At 46.4% G+C, this 16420-nt stretch overlaps 1 protein-coding gene across 3 annotated transcripts in view; it reads left to right on the forward strand.

Annotated features, from left to right (window-relative positions):
- Positions 1-15387, forward strand: part of PRKD2 (protein kinase D2) — a 29998-nt gene extending 14611 nt beyond the window's left edge. For all 3 annotated transcript variants that reach the window (XM_017674673.3, XM_017674675.3, XM_017674674.3), the window contains exons 12-19: positions 726-778; positions 916-988; positions 1458-1564; positions 2691-2852; positions 9778-9876; positions 11813-12080; positions 14611-14696; positions 15010-15387. In XM_017674673.3, the coding sequence (XP_017530162.2) occupies positions 726-778; positions 916-988; positions 1458-1564; positions 2691-2852; positions 9778-9876; positions 11813-12080; positions 14611-14696; positions 15010-15222 (1061 nt within the window). In that variant the 3' untranslated portion in view covers positions 15223-15387. The remainder of the gene's footprint in view (positions 1-725; positions 779-915; positions 989-1457; positions 1565-2690; positions 2853-9777; positions 9877-11812; positions 12081-14610; positions 14697-15009) is intronic.
- The last annotated feature ends 1033 nt before the right edge of the window (positions 15388-16420 follow it).

Below are 16420 nucleotides of genomic sequence, written 5' to 3' on the forward strand. Positions count from 1 at the left end.
ATCTGAGGCCCAGAGAGGAGGCCAGGGTGTTGGGAATACATGGTAGGGTTGAAGGGAAAGAGGTAGATGAGGGACCAGACTCTGCCTGTTAGGCCATGAAGGGGCTTGGGCTTCCTCTTGAGGGCACTGGGGAGCCATGGAAGGTTTTTGGGCAAGGGAAGGACAGGGTCAGGTTTGTGCTTCCAGATCCCACTGGCTTCATGGGGGGTGAATAGGAGAAAGTGGAACAGGGGCAGGTAGACCCTGGAGGAGATGAGTGGGGACACTGGAATGGGGAGGGGGCAGATGTTCAAATGGCAGAAGGACTTTGGAAATGTCTGGCTCTGGTTGGGTTCAGGGGCAAGTTCCGGGGAAGATGCTGGAGTCAGTTTGGACTTTGTCCCCGAGCCTCAGTGATGTCCTCTATAAAATGGGATCAGTGTGCCTCCCTTGGTGCTGAGATCACAGGATGAGATGCAAAATCATTTGAGATGTCACTTCTTGAGCCCCTTCAACCTATCACACTACTGCTCCCACTGGCCCCACTGGGGGAGCATTTATTATTCCCATTTGCTAAATTTGGAAAAATTAAGGTTCATAGCGTTCAAGTGAGTAGCCTGAATTTGCACATTGAATCATCCAGATTTGAACCCAGTGGTCTGGCCCCAGGGGCTGCTCCTGGAATTACGGGTGAAGATAATTCTGAGCCTGGGGTCCTCTTACTGCCACCACTCCCCTCTCCCCAGGACAAGCTTCTCTGAGCATCTCTGTGTCTAACAGTCAGATCCAAGAGAATGTGGTAAGACCCCCTCTGCCCCCGATGGCCCCAAGGATGTCTTCCACCTCCCACATAGCCTCCCAGCTCTCCCACCCTCCCCAGTCTCCTTGACCCCCCATCTCCATCTGCACCCCTGACCCTCCCTACCCACCGTGCAGGACATTGCCACCGTCTACCAGATCTTCCCAGATGAGGTGCTGGGCTCCGGGCAGTTTGGAGTGGTCTACGGAGGTAGGGACACTTTAGAGCTAACTAGAAGGGGTTCTGGGGGTCTGAGCTCCACACCTACCCTTCTGATGGGCCACATGCTCATCTCTGGTTCTGGATGACGCAGACAGCTAGATCCTGGGGGTGGGGTGTTGCAGGTCCTCCGTTGCTCATTGGGAAAAGCCGCCGGACTTTCTCCTGTTATGAATAGGGAGGGCAAATTGTGCACTCTGATTGTCCACAGAGCTAGTTCCTAGATTCTCATCGGGTATATATCTAGTTTTCCAAATTAAAGATTCCTCTCCTTGAAGCTCTTTCACCTTCCTGTATTCGACCTTTGTTCCCAGTGTACCCTGCCCCTCACATCTCTCCTGTGGCCTTTTATCTACCTTTACCCAACTCTGGCTCTCTCTCTCTGTGGTGGGGGGGTTTCTCTTGCCAGCACTGGAAGGTCCTGCCCTCCTCACCTCCAACCTCCCCTATTCCTGCCCAGGAAAGCACCGGAAGACAGGCCGGGACGTGGCAGTAAAGGTCATTGACAAACTGCGTTTCCCCACCAAGCAGGAAAGCCAGCTCCGGAATGAAGTGGCCATTCTGCAGGTGACCACTGGGGCCTGTGGTGCAGCTCTGCCTCCACCCGGGAAGGACCCTTGCCTTCTTCCTTCCTCCTTTCAGGGGCCAACTGATCCAGTCTGTGGGTAGTCAGGGAAGGCTTCCTGGAGGAGGGAATATGCATGTTGAGACAGAAGGGGTGGAGCAGGTGTGAGAACCTTCTGTGCAAAGGTGTGGAGGAGAGAGGGAATATTAAGTCTTCTAGGGACTCAAAGTTCCAAGTAACTAGATGGTTTTTGTGTAGGGAGGTGGTGGGAATTGAGGCCAGAGAGGAGGGCGAGGCTACGCACCATGGGCTTTCTCCTGAATGTACTGGGGAGCCATGGAAGGATTTTGAGCAGGGAAGAAACAGGGTCAGGTATGTACTTCAGAAAAATCCCCTGGGCTGCCACTGGAGGGTGGGTAGAGAGTGGTAGGCCTGGAGCCCAGGGAGGGAACACGTGGGTCAGAGAGATGTATTTTTGAATTTGGTTTGCTAATATTTTGTTGAGTATTTTTGCATCTATGTTAATCAGGGATGTTGGTCTGTAGTTTTCTTTTTTTGTGGTGTTTTTGCCTGGTTTTCGTATTAGAGTGATGCTGGCTTCATAGAATGAGTTTGGAAGTATTCCCTCCTCTTCTATTTTTTGGAAAACTTTAAGGAGAATGGGTATTATGTCTTCTCTAAATGTCTGACCAAATGCAGCAGTGAATCTATATGACCCGGGGATTTTGTTCTTGGGTAGTTTTTTGATTACTGATTCAATTTCATTGCTAGTAATTGGTCTGTTTAGATTTTCTGTTTCTTCCTGGGTCAGGATTTAAACGATAGAGATGTACAAAGCTTCCCATTTCTCTGTATCCCCTTCCCTGCTCCGCAACCCTGTGCCTTCACCCGAATTTCAGTGTGTAAAGATCCTTCTGGGTCCCTGGTGGTGCTGAAGGTAGGGGTGGTTCTGCCTGGGCCTGTGCGAGGTCCCTTCCTTTCCCCCAGTGCCACCCCAAAGGACGGTGCTGCCGACCTCCAGGAACATCCTCCTTGTTGTCTGCCCGCTCCCATGGCTTACTCCCAGGGGCCCTGAGTTTGTGGGTGGCCTGGGCCCTGACCACCACACCGCCCCCCACTGCACCCCAGAGTCTGCGGCACCCGGGGATCGTGAACCTGGAGTGCATGTTCGAGACCCCCGAGAAGGTGTTCGTGGTGATGGAGAAGCTGCACGGAGACATGCTGGAGATGATCCTGTCCAGCGAGAAAGGCCGGCTGCCGGAGCGCCTCACCAGGTTCCTCATCACCCAGGTGCGCCGCCCCGCCCTGCCCGCCGGGGGCAGGCGTCCCCTTGGAGAGGCCCCGGGTCCCCGGGTCAGGCAGACTCTGGGTGGGAGTCGAAATAGCGGATACTCGAAAACATAATAATAGAGTAATAATAACCATAATAGGGAAAACAGAATGAATGATTTTAAAATAATAACAGTAATAATAGAACAGGTTATAGAGTAATCATAATAGAGTAGTACTAATAGAAAAATAATAAGATAGTAAGTAGAAAAGTAATAAAGTAATAAAAATAAGTTATTTTAAAAAATAACAAATGATCATATTTTATATTTTTCATTTCTTTATATAATGAGTCAGGGTCCCTGGGCCTGACTATATTCGTGTAGAAAAAGGGAAGGGAAGAGAAGGCTCATTCATTAATTAATTAGATTGTTCAACACACGCTCCGTATGCCCCTGCTCTGTGCCTGGCCCCGTGCTGGCCAGTGCTGGGGACACAACGGTCACCAAGATAGCTCCAGCCTTCGGCAGTGATCACCCAAGGTAGGCAGGACTGGGATGGGAGATGCTAATGATGATGACAGTAAGTAATGTCGTCACTAACCTTTTTTGAGCACGATGTGCCACACACTGTTTCAACTCGGATCTTCATAGTCACCTGGGTGGTAGTGGCCATGATCACTCCTATTTTACAGTTGAAGAAACGGAGGCTCAGAGACTTTAAGTAACTTGCCCAGAGTCACACAGCTAGTGGTATTTGAACCTACAATCTGTGCTTTTACTTAGCAATGTCAAACTAATACGTGTTACCTGTGTGCATGTGCATTTTAATTAGTTTCACATATATAATGCTGTATGTTGTTCTGCCTCTTACTTTCTTCCATTTAATAGTACTTCTAGAAGACTATTCTATTTCAGTACATAGTTACATAGCAGAACTGCCTCTTTTTCTGAATCATATCCTATAATGGATATCCCCAAATTCTCCAAAAACATCATGTAAGTTGTTTTCACGATCCCACTATTACAAACAACATCTTGTGAACATCCATCTACAAACATCGTTGGGCTCTTTTTTTTTTTTTTTTGGTATCATTAATATACACTTACATGAGCAACATTGTGGTTACTAGACTGCCCCCATCATCAAGTCCCCCCAACATAACCCTTACAGTCACTGTCCATCAGCGTAGTAAGATGCTATAGAGTCACTACTTGTCTTCTCTGTGCTATCCTGCCTTCCCCGTGCCCCCCCCTTCATTATGTGTGTTAATTGTAATGCCTCTTTTTCCCCTTATCCCTCCCATCCCTCCCATCCTCCCCAGTCCCTTTCCCTTTGGTAACTGTTAGTCCATTCTTGGGTTCTGTGAGTCTGCTGCTATTTTTTTCCTTTAGTTTTTTCTTTGTTCTTATACTTCACAGATGAGTGAAATCATTTGATACTTGTCTTTCTCTGCCTGGCTTATTTCACTGAGCATAATACCCTCTAGCTCCATCCATGTTGTTGCAAATGGTAGGATTTGTTTTCTTCTTGTGGCTGAATAATATTCCATTGTGTATATGTACCACATCTTTATCCATTCATCTACTGATGGACACTTAGGTTGCTTCCATTTCTTGGCTATTGTAAATAGTGCTGCAATAAACATATGGGTGCATCTGTCTTTTTGACACTGGGCTCCTGCATTCTTAGGGTAAATTCCTAAGAGTGGAATTCCTGGGTCAAATGGTATTTCTATGTTGAATCTTTTGAGGAACCTCCATACTGCTTTCCACAGTGGTTGAACTAATTTACATTCCCACCAGCAGTGTAGGAGTGTTCTCCTTTCTCCACATCCTTGCCAGCATTTGTTGTTGTCTGTCTTTTGGATGTTGGCCATCCTAACTGGTGTGAGGTGATATCTCATTGTGGTTTTAATTTGCGTTTCCCTATGATTAGTCATGTGAAGCATCTTTTCATGTGCCTGTTGGCCATCTGAATTTCTTCTTTGGAGAAGTGTCTGTTCAGATCATCTGCTCATTTTTTAATTGGATTATTTGCTTTTTGTTTGTTGAGATAAGTGAGCTCTTTGTATATTTTGGATGTCAACCCCTTTTCGGATATGGCATTTATGAATATATTCTTCCATACTGTAGGATGCCTTTTTGTTCTACTGATGGTATCCTTTGCTGTACAGAAGGTTTTTAGTTTGATATAGTCCCACTTGTTCAATTTTGCTTTTGTTTCCCTTGCCCGTGGAGATATGTTCATGAAGAAGTTGCTCATGTTTATATTCAAGAGAGTTTTGCCTATGTTTTTTTCTAAGAGTTTTATGGTTTCATGACTTACGTTCAGGTCTTTGATCTTTTGAGTTTACTTTTGTGTATGAGGTTAGACAATAATCCAGTTTTATTCTCTTACATGTAGCTGTCAAGTTTGCCAATACCAGCTGTTTGAAGAGGCTGTCATTTCCCCATTGTATATCCATGGCTCCTTTATCGTATATTAATTGACCATATATGCTTGGGTTAATATCTGGACTCTATTCTGTTCCACTGGTCTGTGGGTCTGTTCTTGTGCCAGTGCCAAATTGTCTTGATAACTGTGGCTTTGTAGTAGGGCTTGAAGTTGGAGCATGAGATCCCCCCTGCTTTATTCTTCCTTCTCAGGATTGCTTTGGCTATTCAGGGTCTTTTGTGGTTCCATGTGAATTTTAGAACTGTTTGCTCCAGTTCGTTGAAGAATGCTGTCAGTATTTTGATAGGGATTGCATTGAATCTGTAGATTGCTTTAGGCAGGATGGCCATTTTGACAATATTACTTCTTGCTTCCCAAGAGCATGGGATGAATTTCCATTTATTAGTGTCCTCTTTAATTTGTCTAAGGAGTGTCTTGTAGTTTTCAGGGTATAGGTCTTTCACTTCCTTGGTTAGGTTTATTCCTAGGTATTTTATTCTTTTTGATCCAATTGTGAATGGAATTGTTTTCCTGATTTCTCACTCTGCTAGTTCATCATTAGTGTATAGGAATGCAACAGATTTCTGTGTATTAATTTTGTATCCTGCAACTTTGCTGAATTCAGATATTAGTTCTAGTAGTTTCAGAGTGGATTCTTTAGGGTGTTTTATGTGCAATATCATGTCACCTGCAAACAGTGACAGTTTGACTTCTTCCTTACCAATCTGGATGCCTTTTATTTCTTTCTGTTGTCTGATTGCTATGGCTAGGACCTCCAGTACTATGTTGAATAAAAGCGGAGAGAGTAGGCATCCTTATCCTTGTCTTGTTCCCAATCTTAGAAGAAAAGCTTTCAGCTTCTCACTGTTAAGTAGGATGTTGGCTGTGGGTTTGTCATGTATGGCCTTTATTATGTTGAGGTACTTGTCCCCATTTTGTTGAGAGTTTTTATCATGAATGGATGTTGAATTTTGTCGAATGCTCTTTCAGCATCTATGGAGATGATCATGTGGTTTTTATCCTCTTTTTTGTTGATGTGGTGGATGATGTTGATGGATTTTCGAATATTGTACCATCCTTGCATCCCTGGGATGAATCCCGCATGATCATGGTGTATGATTCTCTTGATGTATTTTTGAATTTGGTTTGCTAATATTTTGTTGAGTATTTTTGCATCTATGTTAATCAGGGATGTTGGTCTGTAGTTTTCTTTTTTTGTGGTGTTTTTGCCTGGTTTTGGTATTAGAGTGATGCTGGCTTCATAGAATGAGTTTGGAAGTATTCCCTTCTCTTCTATTTTTTGGAAAACTTTAAGGAGAATGGGTATTATGTCTTCTCTAAATGTCTGATCAAATGCAGCAGTGAATCTATATGACCCGGGGATTTTGTTCTTGGGTAGTTTTTTGATTACTGATTCAATTTCATTGCTAGTAATTGGTCTGTTTAGATTTTCTGTTTCTTCCTGGGTCAGTCTTGGAAGGGTGTATTTTTCTAGAAAGTTGTCCATTTCTTCTAGGTTATCCAGTTTGTTAGCATATAGGTTTTCATAGTACTCTCTAATAATTCTTTGTATTTCTGTGGGGTCCGTCATGATTTTTCCTTTCTCATTTCTGATTCTGTTTATGTGTGTAGATTCTCTTTTTTTCTTAATAAGTCTGGCAGTGGGGAAGGAATGGCAGGCTGCTTATTGTCCTGAGGGGCTTTGGAGCTGTGTTGCCATCCAGGGGGTTAGGGGTCCTGTAGTTCCTTAAAGCTCCCAGGCTGCTGGGCTGAGTATGCCAGGATGATTTTGTCCACCTGTTAAAACCCTTGTCCCTTTAAGACTTTTAAAGCGCCTGCTTTTCCTTTGTTCCAGGGCAGCCGGCTGTGGGAATGTGTTCGCAGTCTCAGTCTTGGGCCTTGCTTTTCTACCCCTCCAGTATCCAGTGCACCATGCCATGTGTGTCTGTGCTCCCAGGGCAGACCACCAGGGCTGGTTACTTAGCAGTCCTGCGCTTCCATTCACTCCCCACTCTGATTTCCTTCCTTCCACCAGTGAGCTGGGGTTGGGGGAGTGCTTGGGTCCTGCCAGGTCACGGCTTTGTATCATACCCTTTTCTGTGAAATGTTGGGCTCTCACAGGTGTAGCCTGGCTCGTGTACTGTATCTTCCGGTCACTTTTTTAGGAAGAGTTGTATTTGCTGTATTTTCAAAATATATATGGTTTTGGGAGGAGATTTCTGCCACCCTACTCACGCTGCCATCTTGAGAAGCTATCCCATCATTGGGCTCTTGTAAGAGAATTTCAATAGAAGGAATTTCAGGTAACAGGGAATAACAGGGAATGTGCTTTCGAATTTTTTTAATGTGTTGTCCAGTTTTCTCTAAAATCCCTTTCAATCTTTGCGATCACCAACAAAGTTTAAGGGTATCTATTTTCTCACTCCTTACTAACTCTGGATAAAATAATCTTATAGATAAAGTAATAAATAAATAATAAAAAAAATAATAGATACAGGAGTCTTATAGGTGGAAAAAATAATACTCTGTGGCTTCATTTGGCAGTTTAAAAATCATGGGTGATAAAAATCATGGGTGAGGTTGAGCATATTTTCATATGTTTATTATTGGCCTGTGCTTTATGTACCATTTGCCCCTTTGCCCATTTTTCAATTAGATGATTCTTATTGAATTGTAAGAGCTCTTTATATATGATGGCCTTTTAAAAAATTTAAATATGAGGGACTTTGGACCCTTGTCATTTGTGTTATTCAATTCTCTGATTCCAGTATTTGTTTTCTTCTTCATTTCATTCCTGGATTTTATTTGCCACACAGTTTAACTTTTGTGATATTAAACATTCCCTTTTGTGACTTTTGGGTTTCACAGCCTAACTAGACAGGGCTTCCCATCCAGCTGGTCTCCAACATGATTCTGGAACTTGTTCTCTGTAGGCTGAAAAGGTCCCTTGTGCAGTGTTTTTTTTTCGTCCAGACTCAGCACCCTCACTCTCCCAAGCTATGTGCATTTGTCAGGCTGCTTTATGGGGTGGGGAGAGAAACCCACTGAGGCAGGTTCATTCAGACTTCAGGTGGGAAGAGGGAACTGCCTTCCTTCAGCAACGAAGGTGGTTTCTCTTCCTGGTCTTCCATCTCATCCCCTCTTTGCCTGTGCTGTTCTCTCTTTCTTTCTCTCTCTCTGCAGATTTCTGCTTTCTGGCTCTTGCCTGCCCCACCCCAAGTCCTGTGCTAAGCCCTTTACCTCCTGAATTTGTTTAGGCCTCACAAACACCCTTTGAGGTAGGTATTACTCTAAGCCCATCTTACAGATGAGGAAACTGAGGTGGAGGGAGGTGCCTGTGTCTTGCCCAAGGTCACACAGTTAGGTGGTAGTCTGGCGAAGATTTGAACCTGGATCTATCTAGCCTCCAATCTGCCCTCTTTGTTCACCACACCACACATAACTGAGTGGCCCCAGGGGAGTGGGGGAGATAAACAAATGGGGAATCTGGAGAAGATGGACCTCACTCTCCCTGTCTGTAGAATGTAGAGGTTGGCCTTTGGTGGTGGCTTTCAAATAACATTTCTGTGCTCGAAAGTCATCCAGCAAAAACAATGAGGACAAATATTTGAATTCTAAAATAGGGATTACAACATCATGCTTACATCACTCTGTACTTCTAGTGTTTTGGTATTTTGTTTGGGTTATACAGAATCAAGAAAAATCAGAGTTCCCACAGATAAATGGCATCGATTTTTATTTTTTAAAACTAGCTTACCTTGCCATCATAAAATACCCTGAAATTAACAAATACAGCAGGAGAAGCTTTATTTGACCACACACAGAAATCTGTTCACCAACAGGCCATTATAAAAATAATAACCAGTAAAAACAACAATAATATCTGGCATGTAGTGCTTGCTCTGTGCCAGACACTGTCCTAAGCCCTTTAGAGGCATCAACTCATTTAAACCTCACAGCAACCTAAAAGGATGGGTACAGTTATTATTCCATTATACAGATGAGAAAACTGAGACCCAGAGAGGAAAAGTGATTTGCCCACGGCCATAAGCTAGCAAGTTCAGAGCCAGGATTTCCACCAGGGTGAGCTAGCTCTAGAATCCCCCTTCCTCTTGACAGTATTAGACTTGATACATGACACAAGTCGATGTTGAATGTTTTGTATTACTGTTTTTTAATGCATGAAAAATATTTTTTTAGAAATTGAATCATATAATAGTGCCTCCTTGAAAGCTGCTGCTTTATTAGTAGTTCTTTTTTATCAGGAGCTTGTCACATGGCAGAGGAGCTCAAGATTTTTTCAAATCCCCTTCTCCAGTTGAGCCTTTCTAGAATTATCCAACTCCTGTTTCGGGCATAATGGTTCTGGGGTTCAGAGATTCTTTGGTGCTCCAGTGTCCATCTTGAGGGGCACAGGGAGGGGCACACATGCAGTTTGGAGGGCAGGCTGCTGCAGGCAGAATCGGGCGGGAAATCTCCCTCTCTTACTGGCCTCATCTCCTCGCCTCAGATCCTCGTGGCTTTGAGACACCTTCACTTTAAGAACATCGTCCACTGTGACTTGAAACCAGAAAATGTGTTGCTGGCATCAGCCGATCCGTTTCCTCAGGTCAGTTGCATCCCCTCCTGATTTTGGGAAGTCCAGTCAACAAAGGCGGTGGGGGAGGATTATATTAATCAAAATAATGTATTGGACACAGAGACTCATAAGATAACAATGGATTAAATTAGATGGAGGCTTGTTTCTCCTTCATGTAGGGTCCAGCATTTTGAAGCTCAAAAAGCAGCCCCAGAGAACTGGTCCAGGGCGCCTGCTGTCTTGTTCAACACCTCTCTGTGGTGCTGCCTGGTGTTCATGGTCAGGGATACCCCCCAACACGCACATCGTGTGAAAAGATACTAGCTGGGGGAAGGAGGAAAGAAACAGGGTAAAGGAAATGGATGTACCTCTTTTCTTCCCTGAGGCAATGCTCAAAAGTTGTAAAGAAATGCTTGATTGATAATAAGGGTGAATGTAATAACCACATCGTTTTTTTTTCTGAAACCTTCATAAGAATGTATATCAATGATACCTTAATTTAAAAAAAGGAGAAAAAGAAAAGTAGTTCCTCAGTTGCACTTGCCACATTTCAAGTACTTAGTAGCCATGTGTGGCCAGTGGCCACCATATTGGATCATATAGATCACAGAAGAACAAATATTGATCAAATTGTCACAACAATGTAATTATATCTGTGGCATGGTTCTATAAGCTTACATAACGTGTAGACCAGTTAGAGGGTCACAGAAAACTCTGAAGAAAGAGTAGGAGTCAGTTTTTTGGGAGGAACAAATTCCAGGAAGTGGCAACAGCCTGTGCAAAAACCCTGTGGTGGGAAGAGCTGTAATTTTTTTAAACAGCTTTATTTAGTTATAATAAATTATAAAATTATATATTATACACATAATATATATTTATTACATTATAACAAATATATGAAATACATAAATATATTTAAAATATACCAAATATATTATATAAACAAATATAAAAAATCTGCAATTAACCAATATAAAGTATACAACTCAGTGGCATTTAGTGTATTCACAGAGTTGTGCAACAATCACCATAATCAATATTATAACGTCTTCATTTCCCCCCAAAAAAACCTCATGTCCTTTAGCCATCAACCTCCAATCCTGCCAACCCCCATTGCCAAAAACTAATCTACTGTCTGTGGTTTGGCCTATTCTGGACATGTCATATAAATGGAATATACAATAATACGTGGTTCTTTGCAACTGACTTCATTCATTTAGTTGATGCTTTCAAGGTTCATTTATGTTGTAGCATGTATCAGTACTTCATTTCTTTTTATGGCTGCATAGTACTCCATTGGAAGGTCTGTAGAAAAGGGAAAGGATCTTAGGAAAGGGTGGTATGTCTGTGACACTGATATTTCGGTCAGGGGTTGAGGTGTGGTTGCTTTTGAAGGCAGTAGAGGCTTGGGGCTTCAAGGATTTCAAACTCTATTGGAGAGCAGTAATAATGAGCCAGAGAAAGGTTTGGGGCAGGGGAGGAACAATACATGAACCAAGATGGTAGCACAGAGGTGGTGCTGTCTGTGGACTGGTAGCAGCAGAGCAGGACCATGAACCCAAGTCTTGCTGGCTACAAAGCCTGTCTGTGACCCTTGTCTGCTTCTACAATCACGTGCCTGGGCCCATTTAATCCCCAGGGAAGCCTGAGAGGAAGCTGCTATTAACATCCCCCAGACTGGGCCTGGGGCAAGTTAGGTCCTGCCCTTGCGATCCCCCAGGCTCACTCTCTGTGACACTGCTCCAACACTTTACATGTATTTACTCATTCAATCCATACAACCGCCCTTTAAAGTAGGGGGGGACTTTCAGGATCTCCGCTGTGCAAGAGGAAAGTCACAAGGTGGTTAAGAGAGCTGTTCCATATGGCAGAAGTATAGGGGCAGGTAGCGTTTATTAAGCACTCACTGTATGCTGAGCATTTTATTGTCCCGTGAACTTCACTCTCCACCTCTCGCCCTCTGCAGGTGAAGCTGTGCGACTTCGGCTTCGCGCGCATCATTGGTGAGAAGTCGTTCAGGCGCTCGGTGGTGGGCACGCCGGCCTACCTGGCGCCCGAGGTGCTGCTCAACCAGGGCTACAACCGCTCGCTGGACATGTGGTCGGTGGGCGTGATAATGTACGTCAGCCTCAGCGGCACGTTCCCCTTCAACGAGGACGAGGACATCAACGACCAGATCCAGAACGCTGCCTTCATGTACCCCGCCTGCCCCTGGAGCCGCATCTCAGCGGGAGGTGCGCGGCCTTGCTGTGGGCGGATTCGAGGGGCGGGGCTAGAGGGCGGGGCCTCGAGAGGGATGGGCCCTGGAACAGTCTTGCGCGCTAGGGGTGGAGCCTAGCGGTGGGGCGGGGCCACGGGGGCGGTCCTTTAAACTGTGAGGCTCCCTCAGACCTGGAACCTTGGGGTTGGGGCGGGGACTCCGGGGCATGTATGGAACTAGCGGCCAGAGACTCAGGCCTAGACTAGCACATGTGAGTTGGAAACTATGCGCCCTAAGGCGGTAAGACAGCCACTTGGTGCCTTAGGGGCTGAGCCAGCCTTGGCCTGTGCAGGGTGGGACCAGACCTGAGGAAGCCAAAGGGCTTGGGTGGCCAGGAGAACGGGTAGCTCCTCCCAAGGCATTGGCTAGGGCCTGCAGTCTTTGGTGTTATGACCCCTATTTGTTAGCCCCGTAATAGCGGGGGCACCAGGGGCAGGGTTGAGGAATGAGGGCTTGGCTAATTTGCTGGGCGTTGGGGGCTGATGTGGGCAAGGGCCACGAGGCAGGTCCACTGATGGAGGGGGCTGTCAGTGGAGGGGTAAGGAGCGTGCCAGAGGAGGGGTAAGGCCACAGTGGGTTCCTGAAGCTGTCCAGGGAAAGGATATGTCCTGAGACCAAGGTCACACCTGGAACCGGGGAGCAAGGTGGGGGTGGGAAGCACAGGGTTGCAAGGAGAAGGGGCCAGGAGCATGGTGGACATTGACAGCTCTGTGACCAGGAGCTTTGGCGTTGTGGCAGTGCGTGGTACTGGGCCTCATAACTTGGGCCTGCTGCCTTGGGGACAGACCTGGGGAAGTTAAGTCCTGCGACCCAGTGACTTTGGGATGCAGTCAGATGTGGGGGTGAGTCAAGGGCAGGGCTAAGATACTGCTCAAGGGGCCGTCCTTGAGCTTGCTGGGTTGCTCAGGAAGAGGGAGGGAGATTGAGAAGACAATCACTTAGTCATAACAGTTTATTCAACAGGTACATGTTGAATGCCTACTGTGTGCTTGGTACTCTGTCCTAGGTTCTAGGAATTACTAGGGTGAGTTGGAGAGAAGGGATCATGTGGGGAGAAGGTTGTTGAGTGGGGAGAAGGGCCCTAAAGGGTGTGATGGAGAGCTATTTTTTTCTAAACCAGAGTGCTGGTTTACTCGTGATCCCCAGCTCCACCCACTGTTCTGCATCTCCTCACTTGGGCCAAATGACAGTGCAGTACAGTGTGGTGTCAGTGACAATCAGATGCTGCCCCTGTGGCCTCAGGATGGGGGCTGCAGAGCTTGAACAGAAAGAACTTCCACAGGGATCCTTTCATTGGCCTGAGGGCCACTTGTTCCATTCAGGGACAGAAAAGGGGGTGACATGGAGGATGGAGGTTCCTCAGTGTGGGAAAAGGTGTCAGTGGTGGGCCAAGAGAGTTAAGCACTAACTGATGAGCATGTGGAGTCCTGGAGTGATCCTGGGGGTCCTCAGCTTGTCCTTGGGGACCCTCTCAGAGGCCTCTCACTAAAAATGCATTGAGTATGCGTGAGTCAATTTGAGTTTGGGTGGATGTGAGGGGGCCTGTGTGGACAAGGCCAATACTCAGAGGGGTTCACACAGTGAGGCCTTGTCCTCCGAGGCTTCTGATCAAGGAGAGCACCTCAAGACGAGTGCCGGCTTGTCTTGAATGCCTGATACTTGCTAATCCTCCTTTTCATAAAGAACAGCCCTCAGTCCCTGGGCTGCTGCACTGGAAACCAGGGACTTTAGCTACCATCTAATAACGTTTAATTTTCATTTTATTTCTGTGTACATGCAAGTGATTTTTGGATTTCCAATGAAATCCAATGAATTTCCAAAGTGATGTAAGGTTTCATTTTAAATAAATTCATGTCATCTTAAAAAGTGAAGTTTTAAAAAGAAGTGATTTAAAGCAAAATTTTCATAATTTTTTACTTGGGTTAATACTCGCATATGGTTCAAATTTTTAAATATGTAAAAGGATCTACAGTGAAAACTCTCTCCTTGACCATTCTCCCCAAAGGCAGTGGCTGTGAGGAGTCTCATGTTTATGCAAGTGAATATGTGGACATGAATTCTTTAATTTCCCCTTGTTACACAGATGGCAGCATGCTATACATGCTGTTTTTCAATTTACATTGCCCACTTCTCTTACATTGTCCAGTATATATTGGACAAATGAGTTGGCTTAAAGAAAAATATTAAGCAAAGGATAGTACAGATGTACCTGTGTGTACCTATGTATGACAAAACTTACGACGGTGACACAGGAATGAGGAAACTGAGGTAGAGACTTGGTGAAGAGACTAGTGTATATGCTACGTGGAGGGAAACATTTGTAAAATAATGAGGAAATGGGTGGGTGAGTGATTGGTGCAGGTGAGGCTTCTGAGGCACCTGGACCAGTGCAGAAGGAAGGTCTTGTTGGTAGTCAGGCATCTAGGGTGGCCTGTTGGAGTAGGAATGGCCACTCTCCTCTCTCCTCGCAGAGTTTAAGCTTTCTTTGTCTCCTTCCCGTGCAGCCATCGACCTCATCAACAACCTGCTGCAGGTGAAGATGCGCAAGCGCTACAGCGTGGACAAGTCTCTCAGCCACCCCTGGTTACAGGTAATGCGGGAGGCGGGGCTGAGCGAAGGGGCGGGGCAGACCCATTGGCTTGGTTGGCCATAGTGGTGGAACTAGATCTCTTATTGGCAGCGCAGGTAGTGAAGGATGTAAGTAGAACGTGGCTGAACCTAGGCTGGGCTGTAGAAAGGGGTGGAGCTAAGTGTCTATTGGCTGGACGGGTTGTGGGGGGTGTGGCTTCGCTTTCAGGGGTGCATTGCCTCGCACTGGCGGGGCAGTGTGCGCGCGCAGCTCAGGCCGCTGTTGGCTCCGGGTCTTGGAGCCCACAAATTTACCCCTGTGCTGCCCGGCCCAGGAGTACCAGACGTGGCTGGATCTCCGAGAGCTGGAGGGGAAGATGGGCGAGCGGTACATCACGCACGAGAGTGACGACGCGCGCTGGGAGCAGTTCGTGGCAGAGCACCCGCTGCCCGGGCGGGGACTGCCCACCGACGGGGAGCTCGGTGGGACCCACCCTTCGCAGGACCACGACATGCAGGGGTTGGCCGAGCGCATCAGCGTCCTCTGAGGATCCGCGTTCCCTCCCCGGCTACTCGCTGGTGCTGTCCTCCCACCCTCCACACCATCACAGCGAGGAACTGTTGAAGGGAAGCGGCTTCCTGCCCAGACTTAATGGAACAAGCCCTGCGGGAGGAGCATGGCGGGGGTGGGAGGGGGTGGGTAGTTCCGAAGTTAATTCCCCAGCAATTAAAACGGACTCATCTCTGGCCCCGTGGCTTCGGTCTCTGGTCACATCGTGCTCTTGCATCGTTAAGTATGTTATTCACCGAGCTGGAGTTCACCTGGAAGAAGGCGGGGAAGGGGACAGAAGTGGGAGGAGATTTGGAAAGAGGAGTAACTGGCGTGGAAAATGTAAAGGAGGAGGACTACCAGGGGGAAGACAGAAGCGGGGAGGCGTGGGGTATCATAAGGAGAGATGGAAGGAATGTGACTGGAGGGTGGGGGATTTAGAAGAAACTAGTTTCGTGGCTCCTTTTGATTTTTTTTTTCCTGGTGGTGGTACCCCTAATCACAATTACTAATAATGACAAGGAAATTAGCACAACTCTGGTCCATGGTGGAAACCTGATACACAGTATTTAGCATTCTCTTTTGTGATTCTCTACATACTGAAAGTGCTTATTTTCTGGGTTGTTACACTGATGCTGGGGACACACTGGTGACTGAGAAGGTCCAGGCCCCTCTGTGAAGGGGTTCACCATCCAGTGGGGTGACAGACATCCCTGGAAAGTGGTGACCCAGAGTAGGGAGGGCTGAGATGGGGGAGTGCAGGAGGCTGGGGCAGCCTAGAGTAAACCTGGAGGTAAGCAGGACAGGTCTTCTGAGTTGACTTCTTTAGCTCTACTTTGGAGGCTGTAGGCAGAGGAAACATTTCTCCACCTTTGACCCCAGCCCTCCAGCTGTGACCCAGACTTTTGGCCCTATAGCTGAGGGCAAATGATCACAGCATGCACTTTAACAAGTTCATAAATCTTGGCCATGCCCAGACTTATGTGCAGTTAAAGACTGTCCTGAACTGTGTTCCAGATCATCTTTTAGGTTCCTGGACCTGATTCCAATGCATGTGTGTGTGGAAGGGAGTCTTCCCCTTCAAGACACCAAGCAATTCTTGAACACCAGCCGGGGGTTCAAGAACTAAATTCTGACGCTGGCTGCCCAGAGACAGCACAGATTCCCTAGGTTAAAAGCTCTGCCCTGTAAGACTG

The sequence above is a fragment of the Manis javanica genome, chromosome 17 (genome assembly GCF_040802235.1).
Source record: "Manis javanica isolate MJ-LG chromosome 17, MJ_LKY, whole genome shotgun sequence".
NCBI classification, from domain to species: Eukaryota; Metazoa; Chordata; class Mammalia; order Pholidota; family Manidae; genus Manis; species Manis javanica.